An 18,912-nucleotide genomic window follows, 5' to 3' on the forward strand; every position below is an offset into this window, starting at 1 on the left:
GAGTATACAAATGTAAGGGTCGAGAAGAATCTATACCACAGAGCTGCGTGTACATTCAGAGATTCAGTTTTTCCACTCCTTCCTCAGTCTTTACAAATGAAATATCGAGAGGCGGAGTATATTGAAAACCTCTGGCTATATACCAGAATGCGTGTAAGGCAAGCGAAAAGGAGTTATGCACAATAGTTTTTGACATGCATGGTATATTGATAAATACAACTTACCACCCATGCATATGGAAGATGTTCATCCTCTTTATCGCTCCTGTCCCAGTTTATCTCGCCACCGTATGGCCCGATTCTCACTCCATCAGGGATGAATTTCTCTGAGAAGACACCTAAGCCAGCTCCTGGTATGTTTGACTTCCGTACGACAAACCCTTCGGGTATTGTCAGCCATGCATGCTTTTTTGTACCAATATCTTCGAATGGAACCTAAAAGTACATAAAGTACCTACATTTGTCGTGGTTTTTCCAATGTTTGACAGCTAGCAGGCCAGGATTTGCCGGCGTCTATTTCCGGAAAAGATATATATGTTAAAACATAAGCCATTACCTCCCTGTCTTTGATTACAATCATGGACCCATGATCTGTGATGGAGTCTTCAATATGGTCGCTCCCGCAGTCTTCACCAACTAAAACAGAAAAAATGCAAAATGAGAAAAGAGAAATAGATCAAACTGCGGTACCAAACTAAACCAAAGATCAGGCGCTGCCAGGAAATCCTTCGCCTGTGGGAAAATGGTGTGAAGCACTGGGGCGCGGCACTGGCATTGTTGTTGTTGAGGTAACGCTCCTTGCCGTAAAGTAAATCAAAATTATAAAACTGACCTGAAGAGGTTTTCCGACACAGTGGAGTTGTTTGCGATCATATTCACTGTACCTTTTTGCTTGTCCGGAGCCTGGTTAAGGTGTCCAGAAGCTCCTTCTTGAAAGTTCGAGGCTTGAATAATCTGTCCAACAACCCCAAGCAGAAGGGAAGACAAGATCACTCGAAATACCATCCTGGAGACTTCTCCTCAAAAATGTATGCAGTTCTGTTATCTTAAACTAACAACAACACAGCAAGCTCTGCTGAACCTCCTAGCTCGGACGAAACTCGGACCAGCATACCATTTCCATGCAGTCCATACACATACACATTTCGGATTTTAGTGCTAGTGCTACATTTAAGCCCTTATTTTTTAGAAAGTAGGCCGACAGATATAGCGGTTGCTTTAGAGCGATAAGTTCAGGATTAGACTAAGCTGTACTGTAAATGTATTAACTTCCTGTTGGTATAGTAATCTGCAACAAAATCACGCCAACATTTTGTCGCTAATTCTGATGGAACGTGCCAAATCAGGTCTCACGTGCCGGCCTTGATCTATTGCAGGCCCTGATCGGATTTTCAGAAAAGCGGATGAAACTGGCGACTTTAGAATAAAATGAAAATTATAATTTGTTGACGAAATCAAGCCGGTTAAGGCGCGTCTGTTACATGTAAATGGGCACTTTTGTACAAGTGCCGCTTATCAGTGAGACTGGAAGTAAATGTAACTGTTAAAACTTTATTTTACACCATACGCAACAATCTTGTATTTACATCCATGGATCATCCTTCTGCACATGCGCAGAAGCCGCCTAGAACAATAACACTATGTACAAACAGATTTACATCAGTTAAAATGTATGACACCAACAAAATGAGAATCCATTCAGACACTTGGATGCTTATAGATGGCATCATCACCATTGTCATCATCTTCTTTGTAGTCATAATCGCCAATGATGAGGAGTACTCTGGCCAAGTACATTGCCTTCCCTGTGTTGCGGTATTCACGTCCTAGAATCCAGAGGTATGTGCTACAGCCCAGCTGATAACACATGTATATCCCACGATTACCATGCCTGTGCAAAAATCTTGTCATTAGATGCCACATTTACCAAGCCAGAATATCTGGCTTCCGTTTCGATATGTTGGAGTAAATTGTTTCAAGGACTGTGCGATGGCACTATTCCCCGGTGTTATCGTGCATACGACAATATGGCAAACACAATGTATACTTCTATGATGGTTAACGACTTGTATGTACTTATACTTAGATACGAATAACAGTGAGACGAATTTTGGACAACCCAATAGTTTGATGGCGAAACATGTATTTATGATACGGTGCTATCCTACCAAACTTTACCCAGGCCATTGAGCATTCTTATTTACATCTTTAATGATCGTTCACTGTTTGTGACCGCTATCTATGATACAAAATGTGACGAGCATGTATATTAACAAACTGAAAAAATATCTCCACGGTTTTGGGCTCCGTCTTCATATTGTGACCAAGTCAACATGGTATGCGGGGTCGATGGCGAACACTACTGAAATTTCGCACACTATTAGTGGTGACCCCTAACACTAAGTTGATAAATATGGATCCCTGCCGCCGTAAAGGAAGGCAACTGTTTTATACTTATGCGCATATTATCCTTAACAAGTGCAGGATTGTGATCCAAACCAACAGGATTATGATCAGAAACAACATGAAAAGTCCATTTACTGATGCCATCCTCTTCTAGGAGTATTCGCTCATATATACAAAAAATAGAGATATTATGACTGTGCATTTTCAAGTGATTTGTCTTGAAAAATACTGGCAGTAACTATAACATCAACGGTACTAAAGCTGAACTTACTGGCATGTTGACGAATATTAAGCTTTCGACACAATTTACAATAATATTCAAAATAGTATGTTCAATATAAATAGCCGTATTTCGCGAAAACATAAATTGTGAAAGACAAATTCGTGAAGCTAGCATACGCTCATTACATGATATTGTTCATACATCTGCCTCGGCGTACGGTTTTGATCACGGTGATAATCACACAGTTCCATAACATACATAAATATTCCAATGTACACAACATGACACATCCTTTTAGTTTCATTTAGGTACTGGTAAGCATATATCAAATCCTTTACACACATTTTATTCATAAAAATTAAACCTGGGTTTATTTACAACCTCGTCAGGGTGAAGAAATATATAAACTGACTAGAATGACTAGACAGAATGATTAGGCCTATAAATGTTCATCTGTACACGGAGTCGTCCTGTTTTGAACTTCGTAGCGGACGCTTTAACTCACACTAATGTCCTGGCTGAACATATCATCCAATGGGTCAAGTCAGTTTTGCTCACGGGAGGCACGCATGCGCGATTTCAAGACGCAATCCCATAATAAGACCACGAAAACGGAGTTCCACCAACCACCCCACATGGACATATTGAAAACGCGCATGGGTGACACTGACAAAGCTCATCAGATTATATGCAAAAGCTTTGAATTTTTTCTGAGCTAAAGTGTACATCACAAAGTCCAGAAGTGATACACTAACTGTTGTTAGAAAGCATGTTTTCTAACAATCGGACCCTGGACGACGACATTCTTTCAAAGTATCACCCTCATAAAAAACGAAATCAAAAATTTTTTTGATTTCAATATCGCTCGAAGATCGCCTGAAAGCACACGATCAATGAAGGATGCCAGTGCAAAAAAGTAGCCAAGTCCATTATTTCCAATGAGAGTAGGCAAAAACCCAGACGAGACAAATGGAAAAGCAGTCAATTTCATTCTTCATCTTAGCGTAACGGTCATACGCCAGACCTTCATGCATTCATATCAACTATAACCCAAAATCGCCATTCAGTGGTACGGGAATCCATACACACTTGATAAAGCCATCTACTCTTAGTTAGATGATGACTTTAGAAACCAGGGCAACTTTACGATACGATCTTCTTTTCGGTATACATGTACACTTATTCTTGGAGATACATTGTAAAATGTGCGTTCACATGTACTTCGAAACAATGAAGATTTCCAACTCGTCGTCTGGTCCAGAGTTGTCCTTTTTGCTTCAGAGTAGGCCAATAATAAAACGTTTCAACAAGTCCATGTACATGTATACGGAAAACTAGCACGATATTTTTAACAATACATATAGTTTTTCTGTTTTAATCGAATTATTGCCTTTTGTAATGCGCGGAGTGATCTACGGCCACATCAGTGTTTGACTTTTGACGCCGTACACTTTTAGTAATGTGCGTTCATCCCGAAAGTTTGGTAACGGTATTGTCGACATATTCCAAATAGAAAAACTTCCAAAACTTTCCCAGCATCCCCGCTAAAAAGTATAACATTAGTATAAATAAGCGAGCTATATACACGATAATAGCAAACAAATTATTTATTCAGTCAATTTGTTTAGCATCATAGTCTCAATCTTCTGGCGCGTGTCATCACTTAATCCATTGTGTTTTTCCCCTGGCTTCATAACGTCGATTCCCTAATTTCAGCATCTGGATCTGAAAACTCAGCGCCCGAACTCGTGTCCGTGAATTTATCAGTATTTTTCAGGAAGGCACTCTCCTCGGGGTTCCTTGTGTTTGACCCCGAATCGACATCACTCGTCGCTGTATCTGCACCTTGTGGTTGGGATGTGGACATTACGAGGACCGTACCACCTGGAATGGAACCGGGATTAAAAATAAAATATGTTAATGGGAAACTTGAGTGATCCTGGGCTGGGTTGTTCAAAACAAGTTATGAAGTCACTAACTTAACGTGAGCCAATCTTAACGCTCCTTCGTGAGGGTCCGTTAGCCTAGACTTAAAGTCAAGTTAGTCACTCACCTTTTTGAACAACCGGGCCATTGTTTTCAATGGAAACAATTCAGGATAAGGTAGAAAGTGTTTTAGGGGCATTTACCACCTCTGATCAGTTGGAGGCTCAGCACAAAAGTGGCAACATGTCTGCATGATTTCGTACACAAGAACTGGTACCAGCGCATGAAAGATGGCGGACGCAATTTGAAACCTCCTTCCATGAAACAACATGATTGAATTACGTTTTGTATAACCAAGACTTCGTCTCAATACACGAACCGAACAAATTAGGGTCATGTTTTAAAGTCATAAAGCAAAAAGACAGTGTCATGCATGAATTTAACTGAAGAAAGCGTTTTTAAAAAAAACTGAGATAATTTTTAAGGAATGTTTGAAAAAAACAAAAAGAAGTTAGTGAAACATGTCAACGTCCTTTCGTTCAATCACTATGCCTTGTCCCATCCTCTGCAATAAATTACCTAAGGCAACGATCCAGTCCGCTTATACGACTAACCGTCACACTTCAGTTTCTCGCCGTTTCTGTTTCCGCTTTTTGCGGTAAGGTTGAGCATTGTTTTCACTGTCATCGCTGTCAGTGTTGTAGTTGACGTCCGAAAGATTGTATTCCACTGTAACTGGATGGAGACCTGCCGACAATGGCCGCGGCGATGTGGGCTCGTCTAAGGCGACCGGGCTGTACTCCATTACCGGGGGTATGTCCTCGGCAGGGAATTTATAATCCACAGGAACTGCGGGGATAGAGCCTCCTCGGTCCGAGAACCTGTATTCAACCGGGATATTTTCCGTGCCATCGGTTATGTCGTATTCTATTGGGATTCCTTTAACACCTACAAGAGAGGGACAGTCTACACTTTCAGTAGTTGATGTGCATGCTGCTTGTGTCTCACATGCTCTCCACATCAGTGCCGCGGCGTGGCTGTGGATGCACCCACAATCTATGCAGTGTCGTTCATGCAATGTGCATCATCGTTGCTCATACCATCTCATTTGAAATGCAGAAGCAACTTGCAGTGACATTGTATACGGTGCATTTTTGGACGAGAAATGTACACGAATGCGAAAGTACGCGGGGTTGTGATGCGGTGCCATTGTTTCCTGGCGACTTGGGGTGTGTCTTTTCTCGTAGTTATTCATCAGATGAGTCTGTGAAGCGTGCAAGTGACAGCATCAGTAACCACCTGAATGTGTCACCACCAATTCTGTGCGGCAGAATCCGCAGCAGTTACAGGCGTGCAAATTGTGGTGCGGTGGCTCCCCTGCGACCCCGTCATGCTGGCTGCTGACGGGTATGATGCCGGTCTTGAGATATCCGTGAAGCCTTGGTACCTTGTTCATGTACGTGTCATCTATGTGTCAAAGCAGTGAGTAATTTTGTGCAATACCTATAAGACCATCTCAATGAACAAAATCTCATTGGCAAGTTCTTAATACAAAGGGAAGTTGCTGACGATGTTGTAAATCAATTGAAGAAACGTAAGGTTTAAGTAAAAGTTGTCAAAACAGAATTAAATCAATGAGGGGATTGAACAAAGCAGGACACGAGCGGAAAACCTATCCTTATGGCAATCATATGCATCCCAAATCTAGAAAAAAAGTAAACAGCTAGTTTTCGTCACGCGCATTTTGTAGTTGCATCAATAATCCGCATTCTGCCAGATAGTACATTGTTCAGTCACTGTGGTTGAAGGCTTTGAAAATATACACGAAGGAGGAGACCAATCTGGTCAAGAGAAACATAGTAAAACAACATCTTTTAAAAAAAAACTTACTCGGTGATTGCACATCTCCATTCATCACAGAACTCGTGTCGTAGTCACATGACCTAGATTTGGAGAAAAATGGCCGCCGTGACCCGTTTTTGGCAATGGACGTCTTTATTGATGTTGAGTTGGCCTGTCTAACATTTTTATGGGGCTGGAAGACTACTATGTATATTTTGGGAGCAAACATGCACCAGAGCGCCACAGTGGCACTGATGCTGATGCACATGCATAGCGCCGTAGTCTGAATCTGAAACGATTAATGATTATTATGATGAGCAAAAACAATATTATTACAGGACTGTTCATGAAATGTATCGACATAGCCCTTTGCTTTCGCCCTCGTCTAACGCGTTGATCCCGGACCGCATGATTATAATGTCATGGCAAAATATCGACTGATGAAATGTATTTTTGTTTCCCTTCACATCTAAACCATTTTTTCTTCTTAATCTAACTTTCCATGAAAGTATGCCTATTGACGTTGGTTTGTCAACTTGTTCAACGCTGAAATGTATGTGAATGAATGTACGCATTCGGGGAATTAAAAAGCGCATGAGAAGCTTTAACCACGGTAATCAACGACCTTTCTCTTACACGATATTCCGCAACTTTCTTTGTACGCAACTTTCAAACTGTCACATTCGACACCTGAGGTAAGCTTACCTGGAAAGTATTGTTCGTTCCAAAATAGATTGGCACAAAGGCAAGCCACACAATGCATGTCGAGTACATAGTAAATGCAATGTACTTCGCCTCATTGAAATTTTCCGGTATATTCCTCGTTTTAAAGGCAAAAGCTGTGCACAGAATGATCAGGATCATGTTGTAGAACAGTGATATCACTATCGCCACGTTGTCCACTTTGCACTTTAAAACCACTGACTCCCTGTCAGGGTAAACCAGGACTGTCCCTGGTAGGTCCATCCCCAACCACGTGATGTCGCCTATCATTTGAACTGATATCAGGCATGCGCAAATGATCAGTTGTGATTTCGGACTTGTGTAACTCGGCCTTTTCACCATAGCTTTGATGCCACGGTTGAAAATCCGACTTAGCCGGTTTGTCTTTGTGAACAGGGCAGCATAACTGATCGATAGAGAAAGCCCCGTCCCGATTCTGAGCAAAGTACAAGTGAAGGTCGTAGGTTTTGCGATCATGATAAAAGTCATACAGAAACACATGAATAATCCGAGAAGAAGGACGTAGCAAAGTTCTCGTCCGGACGCCATTATGATCGGAGTCCGGTTGTACTTTGCGAATACGATGATCACGAGTAAAATGCACAATATTCCAAAACATGACACGGCTACGGGAACGACTGCCCAGGCGGAGTCCCAGGACATGTACATGATGGGTAACGTTACGCATTCTGTCCGATTCCAGTTCGGTCGTGAGCCGTTCTCGCACGACTTGCAAATATGCTCGTCAAACACCACTTCGAATGGTTGACATTTTACACAGATCCAACAGCAGACATTTTTGGCGCTTTTCCTGAAACCCGCTGGACAGGGGTCGCTGCAGCGCGATATTGGGCGCCCCATATATTTTTCCGTCCGCCATTTTAGACGCTCCGCGTGTAGAGTCAGGCTGAAACAGAAATCGTTTTTATCAAGTAGTGTGAGTGAAATTTAAGGGGCCACTTTCATTCGCGTACGCTGTGAACATGAGATATATGCATTAATTGCTGGAAATGAGATATATGCATTAATATGTCAGTAGTGCTGTCATACGCACGCCAAAGCGATTAAACTCGACATGCATGAGAGTTTGATATCAGTCCACACAATGAAACTGCTGCAACTGATATTCTTCATGGTTTTTTGCTCGCTTTCCTGTCTAAATTTTTTTTCATTCACTTGACGCGAAACTGCCGAGTCGTTTTCGAAATCCGACCAGTAGCTTGTTGGAGTAGCGTGGTTTGGAAAGGTTTTCTGCTTTATTGTAAATCCAAGCCACATCACTTTCCTAATCACACCCGTAGAAATAATATTTTTTCATCCAACCTCACAGAGAGACTCCACACCGCTATGAAGTGGATCCAGTCATAATCAACTTGTAATGTGAGGCCCGGGGAGGTTTTGTTCGAGGCGCCATTGAAGATGTTTCTCTCAGTCACAAAAATGCTTTTGGTACTATACGCGCCTTGACACCAACTAAAAAGGGTGAGGTTCCGATTTCACACATTATTAGCGAGTGTCCACGATAAAAGGCGGCATCAGACTACATCACTTAACATAGAACGAACATAGAAGCAAGCTAGCGAGGAAGCGAGGGAGCAATTCGAACCAACGGCCTCTCAATTCCTTTAGCCTTACGCCGCCGTGCTCGCAGACACACCGGACATACCTGTCGCCATAGGTGTTCGACCAATCCCCTATTGGAATGTAGTCATATTTCTTTTGACCAGAATTATCAAAGCCAACCATCTGAAACTGGTAGATGTCGTAAAGGCCATTAACATCGCCATCTTTGTTAAATTTTACTATATTTCCCGAGTGCCCTGAAAATAGAAAAGAGAAAAAAAATCTAACTACAAATTCCTTTAATCAGGACATACCTGTCGCCATAGGCGTTTGACCAAGTGCCTACAGGGACGTAACCATAGTTCTTCTGTCCATTTCTATCATAGCCTATCATCTGATACTGGTATATATCGTACAGGCCTATGACATCGCCGTCACTGTTAAACTTAACAACATTTCCGGAATGGCCTGAAAGTATACAGAATCAAAATATTTTGTTGAGCGAACAACATCTCTGTTGAGCGAACCGACTTGTGAAGATGTTCATTATGATAAAATCAGACGGCAGCACAAGAACTGCATTCCCACAACAATTACTCGCAAAATGGACACCCAGTGTCAAAGGAATGGTCATGCTAGGATAAGGCCAGCGTCTGTGATCTGCTGCAGCCTTAACAATGCATCTACTGCAGACTATAGAATCGGTTTTGTAAAGAATTGGGGTGGACGACGAGGTAACCAAGCGGGCAGAAATATCAAAATGTAGACTAGCTCATCTATAGGGGGTTTGTGTTCCTCGCAGATCGAGTTGTAAATCCTAACTGTCCGAAATCCCCATTGAGATCATAGTATCCAAAATCCACATATTTGCTCTTCTCAAATAGAAATCGGGCATGCTGTTCGACTCGGCATAATCTTCGGGATCAAAACGAAGACATCAAATGTCTTGAACAAAGATGTCAAACTTGCTATCTTGTATTCTTTTGCTCGACTGAAAATATCTCCAAGATAATAAAAAGCTGACCGCTGTCGATGCTGACGTACTGGCGCATAGTTCAGGCATTTGTTTCGATTACGGGAGACTTACTGATAATCTTGAATCGGCCAGGCTGTCATAGAAGGCGTAAATATTTCATCCTAATTGTGGTAAGTGAGAAACGTACTGAGCTCCTGAGGACGGTATCTCCATCAGTTGCGTGAGAGAACACTTGTATTACGGGCCAAATAAATAATCTGTTGAAGACGAATATTATCTACGGTCTAACCTGAAGACCGATCTGGCCATAAATATTAGCAATCAGTGAACAAAGGGTAGGGCTATTAAAACGGGCGACTACATTTACTTTCACACCGGTCATGATACCGATATTGGCAAATTTGGCTGACGAGATTTTCCCAGGGTCAGTGTACAATGTAGAAGCGAGAAAAGGAACCTTCGCGAAAGTGATACTATAATATAAGATAAGTTGTAATTCATGGACGTTTTGCTTGAGGGACGGTCATTCCTAACGTGTTTCCCGGACATCACCGCACCCACCTTTAAAGGTAACGTTTCGTATATATTCCAGCAGCGTTGGCCCCATTGGCGGGCTGGCAATCAAGCAGCTCTTATCCTCGTAGCAGACATTCTCGAAGTAGTTGTGTATGGCGTGGGCCATGGCGTAAACGGCGTCAACCACGAACTGCACAGCCCCTTCCTGATGATGTTTACCGTTGTCTAGGGTTAATTCCTCTGGAAAAGACAAAAGACTGGATGAGCCGAAAAATAAGTTCAAACTTTGGACATGTTTTAAAACTATTCAGGGAAACTTCCTTAAGGAGATTAAAGAATAAGAATATCAATCTCAAGCATATTTCAAACTTTATACCTCACTAATATGACGTATGTCATGATAGGCTTAGAGGAAATAGAAAATGGACCTTAATGGACGCAAGAAAAAGAAATCGTCTCAAGATTACGAAAGACATGGAATGAACTTTAGGGATGATGACGTGCTAAATCAGAGAGCAGATTGCCTGCGCGATTCAATCGAATGCATTAACTCGACGTATAGATAGTCAATCGGATATTGATAACATACCGATATTAGATATTGAGGCGATGAGATCTGAGGGGCCTGGAGCGGTAACTCTCGGCCAACTGCCTTACCTCATAAGTAGCAATCAGACAGTGCCTACGGCTTAAAAGAATTGACAGGGGCGGATACAAGAATGCGGGTTTTTTTCGGCCGGAAATTATTACACAACAAGAAAGTGGCTCTTCATATCGTGTTCGACCCATTGGCTTGGCACTTTCAAGACGCATCTATGTTCTTAAAATGGTGTTATTATGCTGTCATTGACAATAGAACCCTTAAGTATGATTGTTTACCTAGCACGCCGTATATCAGAAGTAAACAAGGAAAAGAACACATTATACACTTACTATCATCAAAGCAGACGATGATGAAAACAAACTGAAGATGAGCTATATAATGTTTCATCTTATCTTACGTCTCCAGCGTCCCATAATAGGGACTGATCCGCCATTATTTTGAGACGACGTCACATCAGCGAGATCAAAGCAATGCAAATCTGACCCGCCGTTACTAACTGCTACATGATTGCTACTCGGAAGTAGACAACCTGTCTTGGAAATGGTACAGAGTACTAGCTAAAGATAATAAATGGACATATATTTTGATGTATCTTGGACAGGGTCGAGGGGTTTTGGGATGGATTTATTGGTAAACCTAAAAGTCACCTGGTCAACTGTTGCATAATTGAGCAGGTGCTACGCATTCTAACTCACTGAGAACGCAGAAGGGTTTACAACGGCATCCAACTCTATTCCACTTACGACAATCTTCGGAAGATACAACATCTTCTGATAGATTGCCGCCAGAGGAACGAAAAACTATCCAATTGCCATTATTGACTGCCTACGGGGTTTACCAATTGGAGACCAGGGCTTACATGGCCTACCAATAACCGGACAACCACAAATCCCCCAGCGATATACACATGACCTGTTGTACATATCCAAAGGTCAACGTTGAAGCCAAAATATCGGATTTTTGGATATTGATAAGAAGGAGCTAAGACTGTAACATGCCATTTCCATTGTAGGTTTAGTTATATATTTGATTGATGTGATTCTTACCAGAGGAAAGATCAATCCTGACCAGTTCTGCAAATTAACAAATCTGGCTGAATGTCAACCACAGTTCCGGTCAGCGACCATGTTTCAGGTTTTATTCGATTCCCACTTCTCCCTGGTTAAGATTTGTGTATCACGATATCCTTATATCATAAAATCGCTTACCTTTACAATCGTGCTTGAAAAGACTTTTGGGTTTTTTGTCCGGAAGGTTGCACTTGAAGTGGTTTTCCCAAAACTCCTCAAACCATGGGTTGACCTTTGCATGGGATGGACTGAGACCCTTGAAATACTCGTCAAACCCTGGACATGAAATGATGTAAAGATGAAATATCGAAATTCTGACACGTTTATATAGACCTGCTATCAATGGTGATTTCTTTTTGTTAACTGAATATAACAATGTATGTGTGATCATTCAATCTTAAAGAACAACCGGATTCAAAAAACGCCATCAAATATTGCGAAATAAAATTTGTTTGTGCACCTCCGTGGGAATTGTTGAACCGTCGAAACTGGAAGAAACTTAGATATCCTTCAATTCAGGAATCATTAACGGGTCGTTTAAATCTCCAAATTGTACAGATTTTCTTTATACCTGTTATCCCTTTTAGCCAGCACTTACCTGCCAGAACCTCCCTTTTTGGTAACAGTGTTATGGTACTCTCAGCAGCCACTTCCTGCTTGACGATGGGGTACGACTTGGCTCCCCAGGCATCACTGGCCACGAAGTATAACTGGTCCGTCTTATTGTTCCGCTGTACCGCCCGCAGCATCCATTTGCAATTCTCTTCCCCGACGAACATTACCACCACCTTGGCCCGTTCTTTCTCCAGTAATGTGGCTAGAACATCATCGAAGGTCTTGTTGGTGGCCTCGCGGGGGATTGTGACGGATTCGGCAATGCAAAGGCCTGGGGAAGAGAAACAAGACGATCATTTATAGACACGTAGATGTCATCGAATGAAACCCAAGGCAACTTCGAGGCAATTGTCCCCAAGCCAAAAGTAAGTAACAATGGCTGCTCTACATAGAATGTAGTCAATAGCTAAGATGACCATGTGTTAAAAAGTGAACATCATCTTTGATGGCGAATGTTGTTAAGTCTTGATTTCCTCGTAATATTGCTGTGACCAAGTTTTGCTGACCAGTGGTGGAGAAGGCGTTAAACCTATTACCAGCCATCCATCTCCTCCTACACCAGAATCAGACAAGCCCTAAACGCAGAATAAGAAGTTCATCTTCCTCTGATCTTTTGTAATCCTGACTACGGAAATGGCAAATGACATTGCGCCTAATATTTTTTAAGCAGTGACCTTTTCCCCTACAAAGTGTTTCAGTAAGAGATATTACATGAATGCAGTGTGGTTATGTACATTAAAAGGCAGTGAATCGCTGCCGGGTGGCAGCATATCACTCATACAAGTAGACTACTAATGCCATAATGCATAAGGCTGATGCACTATGAGAACCAGCTACCTGTGGCCATGGTGTTGATCCAGGACTGTCAGGCTAACTGTATAGCTCAACCTCTTTGATGGGTGACTGGAGTCTTAGGAAATCTGAAGTTCGTGACGAACATTCCGAATGCTCGGCTTCGGTCTGATCGATCAGCCTTAAAACGTATCATGCAATTTCATAATGAAACATCTGGGCACGTCAGGTTGCAGGTTGATGGGGGAAGTATAACCAGTCTGCGACGAAGAGGCTGCAGGCTGATGTGGTAGTATGCCAATCTGTCTCACAGAGGCTGCAGGCTGATGTGGTAGTATGCCAATCTGTCTCACAGAGGCTGCAGGTTGATGTCGTAGTATGCCAAGCTGTCTCACAGAGGCTGCAGGTGGATGTGGTAGTTTGACAGTCTGTCTCGCAGAGGCTGCAGGTTGATGTCGTAGTTCGGAAATCTATAGAATTTGATGACCAAAAGGCGCATGCTACGCACGTTTCAGAAACGGCAGTATTAAATCTCCCCATCGAGGGAAGAGATTGTTTGTTCCCGACATTTATGAGAAGGCATACCTTGATGGGATGTGCCGGGTAATTACTGTGTGGAGCACTCTCATCGGCGATAGCAGATGGAAGGAAATGGCCAGTAGTAAATGAACATATAGTTGATCCGCTTGCAAATGAGGTAATCAGAGAAGGTCCTAAGCAGGTATTCAGGAAGCATCGTTACATGATGAGTGTGAGACGCGCTCATGGGCTGGGGGAGAGCTTCAAGCGAAGATGACCTGCTCGTGTCGCCCAGAGAGGCTTCATGTGATTAACTCGAAACATTAAGTTAATCCCATACCGAAGATAGAAAGGGAAGTTCCCTTCAACTGACCACACTTCTTGGGAATGCGTGTCATTCATAAGGCAAGGTGTTTGATCTGACAAGTGCTAACGAGGTCGAGGATGAGAAGAATGGTGTCCTAACGCTTCCCGTGGGGAGGTGCCTATTTGTTGTGACGGAATCTACAAGATACCAGTAGCAATTGATACAAAAAAGGCGACTAATGATGGGGTGAATGACCGGGCACTGAAGCTAATATATGACCTTCAGGAGTAGCTGTTTAAGTAAAACAACATTGAGCGTACATACATGATCGGAGCAGAAGGAGTGACAGAATCTACAAGATATATCATGTGCTTGTGGATCTTGGCACTAAAGACTTGACAAAAGTAAACCATGTAGGAAATGACAATCAAAGTAATCACGGATTTAGGTGCGGGACCCAACATATGCCAAACGAAGACCTAAGGCCCTTTCATTGGTCCGAATTTTGGAAAAACGCATTGCCAATAGGAAGGCCCTATAGCCAACATGCAGGCAAAGAAGATCTTGGTCAATAAACGGACAATAAAAAATAAGTCGACTCTTCTCCAGGTTGGCTGTATCATATAGGTAACGTATCTAAAGGTAATACTTTATCATCTTGAATGCCTCCCGTAGAGTCCTCTTGTGTCGGAGAAATAGTCCTTTTGTGTCCAAGAGATGAGCGAAAGGACACTGATGTCATCTTCAAAACACTAATAAGCTGGTCATTATAGAGCTGCTCGTGCGACAGCTTTGACATGCACCTTAAGAGAAAATCAATGCTGTGATTAAGGATTTGTAAAAGGAGCTACATACATCTCTGATGCATTTTTTCGGTTTTCCTATATTTACCTCTTAGAGTCGTGTCAGTGTACGTACGATATCTGGTTGCACAAAGGAAGTGCACACAAGAGTCACAAGATCCTTCTTCTTTGGCATTCCCTTTCGCGTTCGATAAAGCGAGAGGGGTCTGTTGCACAACGATGTTTTTTATCTAATTTGATAGTTCAACCCAGTGACCACCCGATTCAAAGTCCAACGCTCTAACCGCTGAACCACTTACATCGGCGTTAAGTTGACGCCAGGCTTTCTCCTACTGCCTCTCTCATTATGCCTCTTGCCAAATCTCTAGTTGGATGAATAATGACAGACTGAGATATTAGGCCACGTTGTAACATCTCAAACTGTGAAAGTCAATTACCTCACTTTGGCCGATCAAAGCCGCCCAGTGCTGCATGCGCGTCTGTAACAAAGCCCCTACTCTCCCGCTCAATTGATAACATCCATCGACGACTATAGATTGTCAATTTCCTTACAAAGTTATTAATAAACATTCCCTTTGCTCGGATGCCCTGCCAGAGGAAGAAATCGAGGTCACTGTAGGTGTAAGCCTTTGCTAATAGCATCGTTCCCCATGGAATACGAGCTTAGCAGCTGCCTTAGTAGCTATTAGCTTAGGCTTGGCGAAGTTAATCGCGTCTGTTGCTTGGGTCGAACTTGAATTCGGAGTTTGACCTAACGCATGGACTAGAGATTGTTTTCAAAATTGTTATCATTTTCGGCTAAGTTCTACGCGTAATTGATATTGCTGACTCGACGACATCATTGTGTTATTGTCAAATGAATATGCTCCCCATGGGTCCAGGTTGGTACACGGTAAAAAATGTCGAACTTTCGCCGGACTTTATGAGATGTTTCTTTCACCCGATGTTGTTATGCTTGAGCCTGGGATTTAAAGGCAGATGAACTCAAGCTGTTCATTTCAACTCTCGATCCAGCAATTACTAGGCCGACTCTCGTGCGATTAAGGCTACCTGAGGTGGGTTGACTGTTTCGTTATAAAAAATGAGATAGGAATAGCTAAAAGCTCTCTCGGCGATACGACGAGTAGGAGATCCATTCCCAGGGAACGTTTTGAGCTACTTCCACTGAATGACGAACAAAAGAAAAATTGCCACGAAAACGCAAGATCTTAGTTTCGAATTTTTTGCAGTCGACAACTGCAACAGGACTGTTCCTGAAGCCATCGGTCACGTCAGCATTTGAGACTGGAGAAAAATTGACAGAAAACGTTCCTCAAAAAGGCAAGGACTAAGGAAGACATGGTGGTTGCAAACTGGAACTGCATCCTCCCACAACAAGCGTTTGTATCAGGCCTTAATCTAGAAAGGATTCAAGGGCCTGCTTTGGATGGATGCATAACTATGTATTGATGTTCGTGGCGCCAACGGCAACATCAACGGTGGGGACAACCTTTCTCTTTAAGAAGACACTATGATTATCACTCTACACCATGGTTAAACTACAGCTGGACGGCCACTCGTTCGATCAGACCACATCAGGTGTGTTGTCTCTCAGCTTATTAACAAGATGACAGGAATAACTAATGATATTTCTCAATTAGTTGATTAGTCCTCGAGTTGTGCCATTCTCAGGAAATTCATTACGAAATGGCAACCCTGATTGTGACCTGACAATATAATCAGTCCCATCTCAGGAAGCCGAAAGGTCAATGTCCGTTATATCATCATTCGGTTTGAGACCATACATGTAGTCTATCTCACGAGAAAATGGTCCAAATCATCGGTTATTCCTCACAGAAAATGCAGCAGCTTAACAAGGGTACGGCGTCTTTGAAAGGGGAAATTGCATTTTATAAAACTATTTTTAAACGTTCTTACCTTCTGCTTTCGCACGTTCTTCAAACTTGCCTATGCCCCTCTCGCCGTAGTTTCCCTCGTCGGCCAGCGTGGACACGTATGACCACTTCATGGCCTTGACCACGTCCACCATGGCTTGGGCCTGGTAGGTGTCCGGCGGCACCACACGGGAGAAATACTCGTAACGGGTCTTGTCGCTTAGCTCGGCGCTTGTTGATGCATAACTGATCTGTGGAATCTGAAAAAGCAGAAATCACCCAAAATTAGTACATTTATCAAATTTGGCTTTGCAGGGTAACTTGAAGATGAAACAGGAATCAGTTCTTCTCCGGAAAAAATGTCCAATCTTTTTTTCAGTGACGGAAAGCCATGCTCAAAACGTCTTGCTAGCTACCGTGATCAGTCACGAGTCGGAAAGCACCTTCTGTATAGAGGCACGCGGTTACTTAGTTTAGTATACCTGTACATATACGTGCACAATCTTTAAATTAGCTTACAAGGATCTTGCAAAGATAGTACAAAAACTTGTGTCAGAAACTTAATAAGCTCTTAGTGAAACACCTTCGTCAATTTCAGCTCATCGACGAGACTTTTTTCCGAGGAGCTGCGACGCGATAAAAACCTAGTAGAAATTAAGTTAGAGATACAAAATAATCTTGACTCATGATATACACGAGACATCCCCATTAGCACAGTGCCGCCAGAGTATCATCGGAGACGTATATTCTATAATCGACGACATAGTCTAAACATTGAAATCGTCTGCTCCCGTCGAAGATGTCAACAAATCAGTCAATAAATCATAAACACGACATCATTGAACAAGCATTGAAGGAGAAAATCATGATCAAATTGATTGGAAAACCTTGTAGCGACACAGTTGTAAATTCGTGCACGATTTCTTCATTGATTGACAAATGTTTTCATTCCGGATATCGCGCCGAGTCACACTTTTTACAAAACCGTTCTTTTTGAGCCTGCTGCGCTGCTGTTTCGTAAGGTTCGTGTCAGGAAAAAATTATATATACTTGAGCCCCCTCCCCCCCTCCCAACTCAAACCCTTCTGAACAAGAGATTGGCAACCGGGAGTCTCGCAGCTGTAGCGGGGAAACAAACCATGAAAACGCGTGCTTGGATAACGATGCTACAGCGTTGAAGGAATTCCGAGAATCGGTCTAACATTCCCTTAACAAGGTAATGCTACAATCACAGAAGGAAAAGGATAAGCTCTCGTTAATGTCAGGTTGCTAAAACTGTTCTGTTTTATGTATAAGTAACAGAAAATCGATGTCATCAATTCATACTTCTCTTGAGAGCGCATACTTTGTCTATAATGGCATTTGGTTCCCGATATTCCAATACAAGCTTCGGGAATTGAAAATGCACTCAATTGGGCGGATTGATCCCCAGGGCGGCTGTCTGATAAGGTACTTAGCTCTAGTAGCTCACCAATGCTGTTTTTTCTCCGCTGTAGCGTACACGTACTTTCAATTAACCTTATCAATTATGCCTAGTTTCTGTTAAGAACTATCCTAAAGTATTTTGAAGATTTTTGCCGATATCCGAACAGTCCAATAGTCTGGGATCGCAGAACAATGTAGTGTTCGGTGTTTTTCGTTTTAAAGTGCATGATATTTTACTTCATCGATACCAATTCTAAGTTTGAAGTGGGAAGTTTTGTGTTCAATGTATTACGCACCCGATGACTGTTCCTTGAACTTAATTTTCTCTACTGGTAAATAACTGAAGAAGTGAAGTAGATAACGAGGATGCATCGATTGTCTACCGTGCAAATTCACGCAGTATAGAGACATCGAAGTAAAAGAAAACTTTAACTTAACCAATATAGCTTTTATTGCACCAGTTGAAACACACATTTTTCGCGCAAATCCACAAATAATTCCACCACAGAGCAATGCATATATTATTTACCATTTTTCCAAGAGCTCGTAACCAAATAAACCAGTGAGACAGATCTACGATAAAACTCGACTAAATATTTTATTGTTCCAATAATAGAGCAGCTTCATAAACTACCCGTCATTGTCATGAATACATTTGTTACGTATACGTTGCATGTGAGTATTAATTGTTCGTATATTTCAAGGACCTCAACCTCTTAATTTAGGCCT

The 18,912-nt window shown here is 42.2% G+C and overlaps 1 protein-coding gene across 2 annotated transcripts in view; it reads right to left on the minus strand.

Annotated features, from left to right (window-relative positions):
* Window positions 1–1,536: 1,536 nt before the first annotated feature.
* The window catches only part of LOC135491495 (metabotropic glutamate receptor 8-like), a 66,849-nt gene continuing 49,473 nt past the window's right edge, over window positions 1,537–18,912 (minus strand). Inside the window, exons 2-10 of one of the 2 annotated variants that reach the window (XM_064777398.1) lie at window positions 16,802–17,018; window positions 12,447–12,734; window positions 11,987–12,124; window positions 10,220–10,414; window positions 8,997–9,150; window positions 7,102–8,026; window positions 6,445–6,685; window positions 5,134–5,502; window positions 4,431–4,512 (exon numbers count right to left, since the gene is read on the minus strand). In XM_064777398.1, coding sequence (XP_064633468.1) covers window positions 5,171–5,502; window positions 6,445–6,685; window positions 7,102–8,026; window positions 8,997–9,150; window positions 10,220–10,414; window positions 11,987–12,124; window positions 12,447–12,734; window positions 16,802–17,018 — 2,490 coding nt within the window. In that variant the 3' untranslated portion in view covers window positions 4,431–4,512; window positions 5,134–5,170. Of the gene's footprint in view, window positions 4,513–5,133; window positions 5,503–6,444; window positions 6,686–7,101; window positions 8,027–8,996; window positions 9,151–10,219; window positions 10,415–11,986; window positions 12,125–12,446; window positions 12,735–16,801; window positions 17,019–18,912 lie in introns of both variants that reach the window. The other variant, XM_064777399.1, reaches the window with a different exon arrangement.

The sequence above is a fragment of the Lineus longissimus genome, chromosome 7 (assembly GCF_910592395.1).
Source record: "Lineus longissimus chromosome 7, tnLinLong1.2, whole genome shotgun sequence".
NCBI lineage: Eukaryota > Metazoa > Nemertea > Pilidiophora > Heteronemertea > Lineidae > Lineus > Lineus longissimus.